The sequence below is a fragment of the Anomaloglossus baeobatrachus genome, chromosome 3, assembly GCF_048569485.1.
Source record: "Anomaloglossus baeobatrachus isolate aAnoBae1 chromosome 3, aAnoBae1.hap1, whole genome shotgun sequence".
Lineage (NCBI taxonomy): Eukaryota > Metazoa > Chordata > Amphibia > Anura > Aromobatidae > Anomaloglossus > Anomaloglossus baeobatrachus.
The window spans coordinates 59,606,749-59,621,062 of record NC_134355.1 but is presented as its reverse complement, the minus strand read 5'-3'; the positions used below and the strand labels follow the sequence as shown (position 1 = coordinate 59,621,062).

The 14,314-nt window shown below is 45.7% G+C and overlaps 1 protein-coding gene across 1 annotated transcript in view; it reads right to left on the bottom strand.

The window, feature by feature from the left end:
• The window catches only part of TTC7A (tetratricopeptide repeat domain 7A), a 515,691-nt gene that overhangs the window by 450,684 nt on the left and 50,693 nt on the right, over positions 1-14,314 (bottom strand). Inside the window, exon 4 of the mRNA XM_075339201.1 lies at positions 3,622-3,752. Within this exon, the coding sequence (XP_075195316.1) occupies positions 3,622-3,752 (131 nt within the window). The remainder of the gene's footprint in view (positions 1-3,621; positions 3,753-14,314) is intronic.

Below are 14,314 nucleotides of genomic sequence, written 5' to 3'. Positions count from 1 at the left end.
TACAACCTGATAGGGATCGCTGGTAAGTTGCTAGGAGGTTGCTGGTGAGAGGTCACACAGTCAGATGCTCCAGCGATCCCACCAGCAACCTGACCTGGCAGGGATCGCTGGAGCATCGCTACACGGGTTGCTGGTGAGCTGTCTCCAGCAACCAGTGACCAGCCCCCAGCCAGCAGCGACGCACTGAAGAGATGCTGTGCTTGGTAACTAAGGTAAATATCGGGTAACCAACCCGATATTTACCTTGGTTACCAGCGCACGCAGCTACACGTGCAGAGAGCAGGGAGCAGCGCACACTGCTTAGCGCTGGCTCCCTGCTCTCCTAGCTACAGTACACATCGGGTTGATTACCCGATGTGTGCTGCAGCTACATGTGCACAGAGCAGGAGCTGTGCACACTGCTTAGCGCTGGCTCTCTGCTCTCTTAGCTACAGTACACATCGGGTTAATTACCCGATGTGTGCTGCAGCTACATGTGCACAGAGCAGGAGCCGTGCACACTGCTTAGCGCTGGCTCCCTGCTCTCCTAGCTATAGTACACATTGGGTTATTTACCCAATGTGTACTCTGCTACATGTGCAAGGAGCAGGAGCCGGCACTGACAGTGAGAGCGGCGGAGGCTGGTAAAGAAGGTAAATATCGAGTAACCAAGGACAGGGCTTCTTGGTTACCCGATGTTTACCGTGGTTACCAGCGTCCGCAGAAGCCGGCTCCTGCTGCCTGCACATTTAAGTCCCCTTTACACACAGACTATCTAGCGATCATGCTGCACAGCGGGAAACAAAGGACCAAAGAATGGTCCTGAACGATTTGTAGCGATCAGCAACCTCACAGCAGGGGCCAGGTCGCTGATGTGTTTCACACACTGCAATGTCGCTGGGGAGGTCGCTATTACGTCACAAAACCGCAAAACCGGTGACGTTACAGCGATGTCGTTTGCGATGTTGCAGCGTGTAAAGGGGCCTTTAGTACAGTAGAGTTGGAGCTATTATGTTAAATTTATTGAAAGGTGTGCACTTCTTCTGAATTAAATCTATACTTACGGTAAGCAGCTTCAAATTTGAAAAAAAAAAAGTACTGTTTTCTGACTTTTTATGTAAACAAGGATGATTTTAATCAATAGATCTTAGAATAATAATTTCCACAATTGGATGCGCTTAAGAAAATGGACTATAATACCGTGTGATGTTTATGTTCCTGTAAAGCGGAAGGAAGGCTCATGTTATGTGGCTGGAGGGCACGTTTATGACGTTTATGTTGTGTAAATAAACTTGCTGGACTTTTTAAAGTGACCGTGTTCCTGTGTCTACCTCGCTGAAGTGAGTAATCCCCACCACAGTTCAGGGAGTGTCACATTACACTGCCCCAAAAATCAGCGTTGGTATGAAAAATGTAGAGCGATTTTCTGACACTTTTTTCCCCCCATTTTAATGTGAAAAAAATGCTGCAAACAGGCTGAAAATATTGACAAGCTGCAGAGTTGAAAAAAATATGATTTGATGGTTTAAATTCGCAAGGAAAAAAGAGACGTGTGCATGAGATTTCAGAAATCTCATTTACTTTATTGATATTTTACAAGTCTCCAACACGTCACTGATATTCTAGTGTCAGGACATGGGCGTACCCAGCAAGGGGCAGGGGGGGCAGCTTCCCCCCCTAGAAGCAGGGGCACGGTGTAGTGGCCGCTGCCTGTAGTGGGCTGCTGTATCTGCAGCCACCGGCGCGCTGCTCAGCACTGTGTGCATGCCGGGCACACTAGCTGCAGCAGGAGGCCGCGCGCTGTGCTGTGCCGGCCCTGCTGTGTGCTGTGTGCCCGGCATGCACACAGTGCTGAGCAGCGCGCCGGTGGCTGCAGCTTCCTCCTTCTTCCTATTCAAATGTATTTGCGTCTTTCAGATGTAAATACATTTGAACAGCGCGCCGGGTCGGGGCCCCGCCCCCGACGTGCAGCAACGTGATGAGATCAGCACATTGCTGACGTCATCACAGTGCTGCGGTCGCCGGCACACAGGAGACATCAGGATCAGGAAGCGGTAAGCGCTCCATGGAGGAGCCGAAGAGACAGGTGTAATTAATGGATATGTGTGGGGAGGGGCTGAGGACTCATAACGGGGAACATTTGTGAAGGAGACACAGCTTTGTGATAGGCAGAGGAGGAGCACTGTATTCCGAGGGAGGCAGGAGTGTGTAGTGATGGGGTAGTGTAATTTGTGTCTGCAGGGGGTGATGGGGGGTGCATTGTAGTGTGTGTGTGTGTGTGTGTGTGTGTGTGTAGGGGTGATGGGGGGGTGCATTGTGTGTGTAGGGGGTGATGGGGGGGTGCATTTTGTGTGTGTGTGTGTAGGGGGTAATGGGGGGTGCATTGTGTGTGTAAGGGGGATGGGGGGGTGCATTGTGTGTGTGTAGGGGGTGATGGGGGGTGCATTGTGTGTGTGTGTGTGTTTGTGTAGGGGGTGATGGGGGGTGCATTGTATTGTGTGTGTGTGTGTAGGGGGTGATGGGGGGTGTATTGTGTGTGTGTGTGTGTGTGTGTGTGTAGGGGGTGATGGGGGGGTGCATTGTATTGTGTTTGTGTGTGTGTGTAGGGGGTGATGGGGGGTGCATTGTGTGTGTGTAGAGGGTGATGGGGGCTGCATTGTATTGTGTGTGTGTGTGTGTGTAGGGGGTGATGGGGGGTGCATTGTATTGTGTGTAGGGGGTTATAGGGGGGTGCATTGTATTGTGTGTGGGGGGGGTGATGGGGGGTGCATTGTATTGTGTGTGTGTGTGTGTGTAGGGGGTTATGGGAGGGTGCATTGTATTGTGTGTAGGGGGTGATGGGGGGGTGCATTGTATTGTGTGTGTGTGTGTGTGTGTGTGTGTGTGTGTGTGTGTTGGGGGTGATGGGGGGGTGCATTGTATTGTGTGTGTGTGTGTGTGTGTGTGTGTGTGTAGGGGGTGATGGGGGGGTGCATTGTAGTGTGTGTGTGTGTGTGTGTGTGTGTGTAGGGGGTGATGGGGGGGTGCATTATAGTGTGTGTGTGTGTGTGTGTGTGTGTAGGGGGTGATGGGGGGGTGCATTATATTGTATGTGTGTGTGTGTAGGGGGTGAATTGTATTTTGTGCGTGTGTGTGGGGAGGGGTGATGGGGGGTGCATTGTATTGTGTGCGTGAGGAGATGGTAATGGGGGTGCATGGTATTCGTGTGTATGTGTGTGTGTGTGTATGTAGTGGGTGATGGGGGGATGTATTGCATTGTGTGTGTGTGTGTGTGTGTGAGGAGGGGAGGGGTAATGGAGCGTGCATTGTATTGTGTGTGTGTGTGTGTGTGTGTGTGTGTGTGTGAGGGGGGGAGGGGTAATGGAGCGTGCATTGTATTGTGTGTGTGTGTGTGTGAGAGTAATGGGGGTGCATTATAGTGTGTGTCTGTGTGTGGAGAGGGGCGCGGAGTCATTAATCGAGCTATAATTACATTTAATTCTCTTAAAATTATCGTTTCATTCACCTTTTCCGTTCTAATATTTTACAACCTGAACGACCATGGCTTGCCCCCCCTAGTTTTGATCCTGGGTACGCCCATGTGTCAGGAGACAATATGGCCTCTTTCCTGTGTCATGAGACCATATAAGCATTATTACGCACCTTGTCTAATTCTTGCAGGAAGACTTGCGCAATCCAACTGGCTTTCTCAAAGCAAGCGACGGCCTCTTCTTCTCTCTCAGACAAACGAGCGCGGGAGGCAATGGTCGCCGTAGAGCGCTCTAATGACAAACCTTAAAGATTGAATAGAAGAAATAACATTGTATTACACTTTCTTATAATATCAGTAATCTGCAGAGATTGTATAAGAGTTATTCTCTTATTTCAGATTTTAGAAAACAGCAACAAATGTCAGCAATGACATAGCTCTTCACTGCCCCTGTAAGGCACTGTAGTCTGCATGACAATAACATACAACTGCATAATAATACAGATTGCATAATAATACAGATAGGGCCTCTTTATTATTGAGTTAATACAGTATAAAATCCCTGAGGTCCTCTGATTTGGCCATTTTTTTCCGTTTTATGCTGTGTCGCTCCATTGCAGAGATATTCACATTTGATGCTTTTGGAGCGCACTATGTGAAATCTCTGCTTGTACTGGACATTTCTTCAGAGTCTTCGCTAATGATGTGCGCTTTTACTCCCTCTTTCCAGATGTTGACAATCAGTGATTGGCAACATTTCAGAAAGTGGGGGGCGGGGAATGCATTTGCCCAGATTAGACTGAAGAAATACGCAGTTGGACTGCAAAGCAGAGATTTCACATACTGCACTCCAGAGGCAACAAATGCAAATATCTTTGTAATGGAGCGACGCAGAACAAAACGGAAAGGAGCCTCAGAATCAGGGGAGCTTGGGGATTTTTACATGGTATTTAACTCAATTTCTTAACAAGTAACAAGTTTAAGGGTTTGTAAATTTGGTGAAGATGACGCAGATGTGGGAGGACACAGAATTCAGAAAAGCCAATAACACATCATACATATCGGCCCAAGTATGACTAAACCGAACATTAATTTTCATACTCATAGTTTATCTCATAAATACATACGCACCATTAAAGGGATTTTTAAAGAAGACTATTCACAGAGTAAGTTGCTACCATGAGTGATTTTTTTTTTTTTTAAATCCATCATATGGTTTTAGAGATATATGCTTTTATATTTGGTGCAAATTTTTATGTTTTTTTTTTTTTTTCCAAAGGGGTGGTGTTCACAGGATCCTCCTCAGGGGTGTGTCTTTAGTCTGCTTTGCTTAATTACTATGTTTGGAACCATACTGCAGAGTTAGAAAAATTAATCTTAAAGGGAAATGTGTCAACAAAAAAATTACCTATTGTTAAATCAGGATTTTTAATTTTTATATTTTTTTTTATAATTTTCCTTATCACTTATACTGTAAGTAGTAAAAAAAATCTTGCAATTTTCCCACTGGCCACTATGCCTTATACCAAACTATTCTTACAAAATACTTTTCAGCGGTCTCATTATCATCTCAGACAGGATTATAATGACAGGTAACAGATCCTATATACAGTAAATAACACAGGATCCATAGGTAATATCACAGCTCACCTACCCCTCCCTTCATAATTATCTTTGCCCTAACCCAAGCATGTTCATTACATAGTTCCATACAACTAATCAGGCACTGGGATAGTCTATTGTTGCTACTGTCTTCCTTAAAGGGACTCCGTCATCAGGTTTTTGCTCCCCCATCTGAGATCAGCATAATGTAGAGACAAAGACCCTGATTCCAGCGATGTGTCACTTACTGAGCTGTTTGCTGTCATTTGGATAAAATTAATGTTTCTTTGCTGCAGATCTAGAGAGTTATACAGAGATCATGAATATGCTGGACTACCTGCAGCACACCAAGTAGTCCTTTGCAGACGGCGAGAAAAACGGTGCGAGTGGAATGCGATAACAAAACAAAAAAAAAATTAAAAAATAGCTTTCCACTTGGACCAATATTACTCTATGGGGCCGCTCTCATGAGCGATTATTTTCTCAGCCCTAATCAGACCGAGAAAATAGTCGCAGCATGCTATAGGTGGAATGCGATCCTGTTCCACTCGCACCCATGCAAGTCTATGGGGTGAGAGAAACATCGCACTGCACTCGCAGTACACCAGTGTAACATGAGAGCAGTGCGATTCTCACATCAGCAATCAACGGAGGGGAGAGGGAGATCAATCCCTCTCCTCTGCAGCGCCGGCCCTCCCCTTCACAGCTGTGGTCTGATCGCATGATCGGACCACAGTCGCAGAACCCTCGCATGACACTCGGCACCCGCTGTGCTGTGAGTGAGAGCCGAGTGTCATGCGAGGACTCATAGTAATCCCCGTGTGGCCTCAGCCTTAATGATAATCTACTGCTGATTAAACTGTGCTTTATATCAATGCTACACTAAGGAGCCCAGTAAGTAGCACATTGCTGGAATCTCTGCCCCTACGTTATGCTGCTCCCAGAATATGTGGTAACAACCTGGTGACAGATTCCCTTTAAAGAATTAGAATTATGAGTTTAGTATTAGACCTAGTGGTCAGTGTGAAAATTCCAAACTTTCTCCCACATTTTTTAATATACGGTAGATTGTGACATTATTATTATTTATTATTATAGCGCCTTTTATTCCATGGCGCTTTACAAGTGAAAGAGGGTATACGTACAACAATCATTAACAGTACAAGACAGACTGGTATAGGAGGAGAGAAGACCCTGCCCGCGAGGGCTCACAGTCTACAGGAGGAGAGAGGACCCTGCCCGCGAGGGCTCACAGTCTACAGGGAATGGGTGAGGATACAATAGGTGAGGACAGAGGTGGTTGCGCAGTGGTCTACTGGACTGGGGGTATCGTAGGTTGTAGGCTTGTTGGAAGAGGTGGGTCTTGAGGTTCCTCTTGAAGCTTGTCAGGGTAGGCGAGAGTCTGATATGCTGAGGTAGAGCGTTCCAGAGTACGGGGGAGGCACGGGAGAAATCTTGTACGCGATTGTGGGAAGAGGAGATAAGAGAGGAGCAGAGAAGGAGATCTTGTGAGGATCTGAGGTTGCGTGTGGGTAAGTACCGGGAGACTAGGTCACAGATGTAGGGAGGAGACAGGTTGTGGATGGCTTTGTATGTCATGGTTAATGTTTTGAACTCTAGTCGTTGGGCGATGGGAAGCCAGTGAAGGGATTGGCAGAGTGGCGAGGCTGGGGTATAGCGAGGGGAGAGGTGGATTAAGCGGGCCGCAGAATTTAGGATAGATTGGAGGGGTGCAAGAGTGTTGGAAGGGAGGCCACAGAGCAGGAGGTTGCAGTAGTCGAGGCGGGAGATGATGGGGGCATGCACTAATGTTTTTGCTGATTCTTAGTTAAGGAAAGCACGGATCCGGGAGATATGTTTGAGTTGTAGTCTGCATGAGGTGAAGAGGGCTTGGATGTGTGGTTTGACATTAAAATAAATAAATAAATAAATAAATATTTTAAGTAGGAAAACCAAATAATTTTTTTGATGACATATTGCTTTTAAGGAAGAAATATTTCAGCTTTTAGTGCAGTTTTTTGGTTTTTTTTACCAATACCTTAAAGGGGTATTCCCATCTCCAAAATCCTATCCCAATATGTAGTAGGTATAATAATAATAATAATCATAATGTAATAATACTATTAGCAAATACCTCCAATTAGAAATGTAGTATAGTTCTCCTGATAAGCTATGTCTCTTACCTTATGTGCAGGGCATTGCAGCTTAGGTACCATGGTTATAGTGACAGTTGTTCGTGGGTGTAACCATGGATACCTAAGCTGCAATGCCCTGCACATGAGGTAAGAGACATAGCTTATCAGGAGAACTATACTACATTTCTAATTGGAGGTATTTGCTAATATTATTATTACACCTACTACTTATTGGGATAGGATCTTGGAGGTGGGAATAATCCTTTAACCTAGTCTGCATGGTTCACTAATCTTCATGGTCATCCAGTGCTCAGACTTGTTGACTCGCCCCGCAGCTCGCTCTGTACATTTACATTGTTACAGTCTATGCTCGGTACATAAATAGCTGGTAAGGTCTGAGCTTATTGTTCCAGTCGCTTCCTATTAAAAATAAGAATCCGAAGCTCAAATATTTGTGTAACACATTGTTCTTCACGAGTATCTCACGCGGCTAATCATATGAACGGTTCAAGAAAGACAAGAATAAACACACATACAATGGCAGTCAAGGAGCCTGGAATTGTGCCTAATTTTAAGGCGAAAATATTCATACGATGTAAAAGTAGGCACAAACTTGGGCAAATTCCAGGAGTCAGGTAGTCGGCGCGCCAAAAACAATTTGCTTCTGATGTCTGGGAATTCTTATTGTCCTGGTTGCTCGCTACCGGGCCACAGTCAACAGTAACCATTCTGGTTTCACGAAGCATTTTGCAAAATGACTGCAAAGATACATTTTGGTTTTGGATCTCTCTGAGAACTGGTTGTAAATCCCTAGGGTAGGCCTTAAAGGGAACCAACCAGCAGGATTGTCATGTCTAAGGTAAAGCCAGTGCTATACTGGTGCTAGGATGCTGAATCCAGGCTTACCTTCACTTCTGAGACTGGAGGTTTTATCACAGTAATATTTGTAAGTAAAGTTAGATAAATGCACTGTTATTTGGCTAACAGGTGCAGCAGGAAGGGAATATATGGTCGGTTCTTGTTATCTATACCAGAGCAGTTTACAGACAACATTATCACTGTCCCCATTGGGGCTCACAATCTAAACTTCCTATCAGCATGTATCTGGAATATGGGAGGAGAACACTGAGGAAACCCATAAAAACATGGAAAAAACATACAAGTTCCCCAGCACTACAAACCAACAGTGCTAACCACTGAGCCACTGTATTGCCCTAGTGCTTGTCCCATTTAATTTAATGGAATGATCAGCAGTACCAGGTAAGACCACTCAGGCCGGACTACACATGCAGCAGTGACAGGCAGGACCGCTCATGCAACAGTACCAGGCACGACCACATATGCAACAGCAGCAGGCAGGACATCTCATGAAGCAGTACCAGGCAGGACATCTCATGAAGCAGTACCAGGCAGGACATCTCATGAAGCAGTACCAGGCAGGACATCTCATGCAACAGTGCCAGGCAGGACCGCTCATGCAACAGTGCCAGGCACGACCACATATGCAACAGCAGCAGCCAGGACATCTCATGAAGCAGTGCCAGGCAGGACAGCTCATGCAACAGTGCCAGGCACGACCACATATGCAACAGCAGCAGCCAGGACATCTCATGAAGCAGTGCCAGGCAGGACAGCTCATGCAACAGTGCCAGGCACGACCACATATGCAACAGCAGCAGCCAGGACATCTCATGAAGCAGTGCCAGGCAGGACAGCTCATGCAACAGTGCCAGGCACGACCACATATGCAACAGCAGCAGCCAGGACATCTCATGAAGCAGTACCAGGCAGGACATCTCATGAAGCAGTACCAGGCAGGACATTTCATGAAGCAGTACCAGGCAGGACATCTCATGAAGCAGTACCAGGCAGGACATCTCATGAAGCAGTACCAGGCAGGACCACACATGCAGCAGTGCCAGGCTGGACCGCTCATGCAACAGTGCCAGGCACGACCACATATGCAACAGCAGCAGGCAGGACATCTCATGAAGCAGTACCAGGCAGGACATCTCATGAAGCAGTATCAGCCAGGACATCTCATGAAGCAGTATCAGCCAGGACATCTCATGAGGCAGTACCAGCCAGGACATCTCATGAAGCAGTACCAGGCAGGACATCTCATGAAGCAGTACCAGCCAGGACATCTCATGAAGCAGTATCAGCCAGGACATCTCATGAAGCAGTATCAGCCAGGACATCTCATGAAGCAGTACCAGCCAGGACATCTCATGAAGCTATCAGCCAGGACATCTCATGAGGCAGTACCAGCCAGGACATCTCATGAAGCAGTATCAGCCAGGACATCTCATGAGGCAGTACCAGCCAGGACATCTCATGAAGCAGTATCAGCCAGGACATCTCATGAAGCAGTACCAGCCAGGACATCTCATGAAGCAGTATCAGCCAGGACATCTCATGAAGCAGTACCAGGCAGGACATCTCATGAAGCAGTACCAGGCAGGACCACACATGCAGCAGTGGCAGGCAGGACCACATATGCAGCAGTGGCAGGTAGGACCACATATGCAGCAGTGGCAGGTAGGACCGCTCATGCAACAGTGTCAGGCAGGACATCTCCTGAAGCAGTTCTAGATCTTATTATAAAGGAAACGGGTCGGTTGTTACCAGTGTGAGACATGTAGATCAGGAGAGCGGATTGTCAGTATTTACATGTCTCACATTGGTAATTCTCTTTCATTTATAATAAGCTCTGGAGGCAGATTCTCAGGGAGATCTATGTCCATCCAACATATCATAACAGCTTATTTATATTTTAAGAATATGGTGGATTTTGCAGACATCAAGGTATCATTTTATCCAGCTGTCTATGACCTGCATCCCCATACAGATGGATGAGGAGGGGTGACAGATTCACTTGGATGTCCAAATTAAATGTCATCCAAGTATTCCCTGGAGCTCGTCTTCAAATCTACTTTCCCTACTATCTCATAATTCTCTATATTTGGAAAAACATCAGTGAACAGGAGAAGGGTCATCTTAACCCTGGGCAGCAATATGAGTGTCTATATTGGTACTGACTCACATAATAGTAAAGTAAAAAAGAAGCAGAAAGTACCATATCTATAGCTCCGCATCAGGGTACAATGATGGGGGCGCCCCAACACAAATCTGTACGCAAATCTACCGGGGATCACACCAAGAAATGAAGAAACATCACTGATCCAGACAGCAGACGTAAAGTCGGTGTAACAAGTATAATGACTGAGCAGAGTTACGACCTGCAAATACATGGGTGCAAACTGAGAATGGAAAAAAAATGCTTCTTGTATTAATTAATGAATTGTCAGGTTCCATATTCTCGGCCGATTTACATCAGGATATATTTTTTCATAGGTTTCAGAGCCTTGCTTGTCTTATATAAAACTCCAAATTCCCTGCATATATATAACATGAAATTACCTGTAGCCACTAACGAGACATTTAAAGAGAATGAGTTATTAGTAAATCGCCTATTCTTTTTATTTCAGGTTATTATGCACCCCCTGAGGAAGTCACGAAACATGTGTCGGGGTCGGCAGCGGACGTACCGAACACTTGGACAATACAGATCCGTACATTGAGGTATATCAGTGCAGCGATTTTTTTTTTTCTACCACTAGCAGACATCCCCCCTTGGTACTCTGTTTACCTCTACCATTAAAGTACATCCTAATATTTTTGGCACATTTGCACAGCACTTTTTGTACCTTCTTTTTAATGTATTTTAAGTGGTATTTTATGTAAAGGTTTCTGTATATGCACTGTCATCTTGGATTTAGCTTCCGCTGCCACAATCTGGGAATTTCCCTGTCTTTTATTATTCCTGTTTTGATGTAAATTGTTTTTAAATCTATTGGTTTAATAAAATAAATTTTAGATCTAATTTTCTTTGGTCACTGTTTCTCTCCACGGGTTACGTGCCTACACTCGGTGGAGGGATTATTGGATTTTGTATTACGCTAAATGTAGATTTTAAAAAATAACAGTTTTTATCTTTTTTTCATTTTTGATCTTTTTTTCCCCCTCAAATCTCTCACATCACTATATAATAAAAACAAAAAAAAGATGAAAAATCTTGCAATTTTCCCACTGGCCACTAGGCCTTTCACAATACTCACACTTACATGTCTGGTTACATAATATTGTCACAAGTATGTCACGGCCTTGTGATTTCAGGAGGGGAGATATAGGATCAGAAGGTCACAGCGTATGGTTTAAGCAAATCTGCTTTAGTGTCCTCTCGTCCTCTCATCCTGTACCCCAGGTTGGAACATATTTAACTCCATTTGGTACTGAAGGGGTTAAGGTTCATTTTTATCCTACAGTGATCTAACAGGGAGGTGTAACCTCGGCTGCAGCCACTCCCTTCTGCTATAAATATCCACTCCTCACTCCTCCCTAGGCCGGCTATAGCTCATACCTATGCTGTCCACTTTGAAGTAGTCAGTCTCTGGGGTATCGTTTATTATCGTTTTTATTATTAAAAATTGAAAATTGGGGCGTGCAATATTATTCGTCCCTTTAAGTTAATACTTTGCAGCTCCACCTTTTGCTGTGATTACAGCTGCAGTCTCTTGGGGTATGTGTCTATCAGTTTTGTACATCGAGAGACTGAAATTCTTGCCCATTCTTCCTTTGCAAACAGCTGGAGCTGAGTGAGGTTGGATGGAGAGCGTTTGTGAACAGCAGTTTTCAGCTCTTTCCACAGATTCTCGATTGGATTCTGGTCTGGACTGTGACTTGGCCATTCTAACACCTGGATACGTTTATTTGTGAACCATTCCATTGTAGATTTTGCTTTATGTTTGGGATCATTGTCTTGTTGGAAGACAAAGCTCCGTCCCGGTCTTAGGTCTTTTGCAGACTCCAACAGGTTTTCTTCAAGAATGGTCCTGTATTTGGCTCCATCCATCTTCCCATCAATTTTAACCATCTTTCCTGTCCTTGCTGAAGCAAAGCAGGCCCAAACCATGATGCTGCCACCACGTTTGACAGTGGGGATGGTGTGTTCAGGCTAATGAGCTGTGTTTGCTTTACGCCAAACATATAGTTTGGCATTTTGCCCAAAACGTTTGATTTTAGTTTCATCTGACCAGAGCACCTTCTTCCACATGTTTGGTGTCTCCCAGGTGGCTTGTGGCAAACTTAAAACAACACTTTTTATGGATATCTTTGAGAAATAGCTTTCTCCTTGCCACTCTTCCATAAAGGCCAGATTTGTGCAGTGTACAACTGATTGTTGTTTTAGGCCGGCGTCACACTTGCGATTGGAAAATCGGACCGATTCTCATGCTAGAAAGTAGCATGAGCTCTGTCCGAGTGTTCATCCATGTGCAATGCAACTGCAATGCCATTCTGTGATTTTTCTCTAGATTGTAGTCCGTGTGCAATCCTTGTGTGATCCGTATGTGATCCGTTTTTATTCTCAGCAGCTATATCATCTGCCATTCAGCTCTGCTACATGCGTACTGACAGCAGACACAGACAAAGCTGCGCGATCAGAATGAACTCGGATGAAGTTCACCCGACTTCATTGTCATCCCCTGGCTCTGTCTGTGTGTCGTGGCCTGATTTTCGGTCACCGGTGAAGGTCTCACCAGTGACCGCAAATCCCCTGAGTGACTGAAGTGATCTGCGTGATCAACGGTGTCGTCACCTAGGTTACCCTCGGCCACAGCTGAAGTCCTTCACCTGAGATCTGTGACCGCAGGTAACCTGAGTGACGTCATCGCTGATAGCGCGACTCATTTCAGTTGCTCTGTGGAGATCACAGAGAGCGGTCTTGGTCTGTGGCCGCTCTCTGTCAGCTTCCGATGTAGCAGAGCTGAAAGCGTCGTGGGACCTCTGTGGATTACGTCGGACCTGGAGGGGTATTTGGGGACTTTATTAAAGTGGTGAAAGAGGGTGTTTTTTTTGTCATTTATTTCAAATAAAGGATTTTTGGGTGTATGTCTTTATTTTCTTTAACTTACAGGTTAATCATGGAAGGTATCTCGGGGAGACGCCTGCCATGATAAACCTAGGACTTAGTGGCAGCTATGGGCTGCTGCCATTAACTCCTTATTACCCCGATTGCCACCCCACCAGGGCAATGCGGGATGAGCCGGGTACAGTCCCGGGACTGTCGCATGTGGATGCGGCAATTCCGGGCGGCTGCTGGCAGATAATACCAGCCTCCAGCCGTATGACCTAACCTTGGCTGGTATGAAAATTGGGGGGACTGCATGCTGTTTTTTTTAATTATTTATTTATTTTACTGCACGCTATAGACCCGCCCACCGGCAGCTGTGATTGGTTGCAGTTAAGCAGCTGTCACTCAACGTGGAGGCATGTCTGACTGCAACCAATCATAGGCGCCTGTGGGTGGGGAAAGCAGTGAATAAATGATGGAATAATGAACGGCCGGCTTTTTCAAAAGAGGAAAAGCCGCCGGAGCTTTGTGACAGCTGTGCAGCGCCGCGCTGGTGATCGGGGATCGGTGAGTATGAGAGAGAGGGGGTGGGAGAGACCGACAGAGAGAGAATAGAGACCGAGAGGGAGAGACCGACTGACAGAGATAGAGATTGATTGACATCGACAGACCTTACTCATTTCCAGTGCTCTCTGCAACATGCGAGATGTATTTATAAAAACACATGTCACTAGGATGGTGTGTATGTCGTCCGTGTGACATACGTTTTTTTTACGCACCCATAGACTTGCATTGGAGTGACTCGCGCGAGAAACTCTAAAAATCGCAGCATGCTGCGAGTTTTTTCTCCGTACGATTTGAGCTGAGAAAAAAATAGCAGATGGGAGCTGCATCATTGATTAACATTGGTCCGAGTGCAACGCGAGATTTTCTCGCATTGCACTCGTGCGAGTTAATCGCAAGTGTGACGCCGGCCTTATGGACAGACTCTCCCACCTCAGCTGTAGGTCTCTGCAGTTCATCCAGAGTGATCATGGGCCTCTTGGCTGCATCTCTGATCAGTCTTCTCATTGTTTGAGATGAAATTTTTGAGGGACAGACGGGTCTTGGTAGATTTGCAGTGGTACGATACTCCTTCCATTTCAATATGATCGCTTGTACAGTGCTCCTTGGGATGTTTAAAGTTTTGGAAATCTTTTTATAACCAAATCCAGC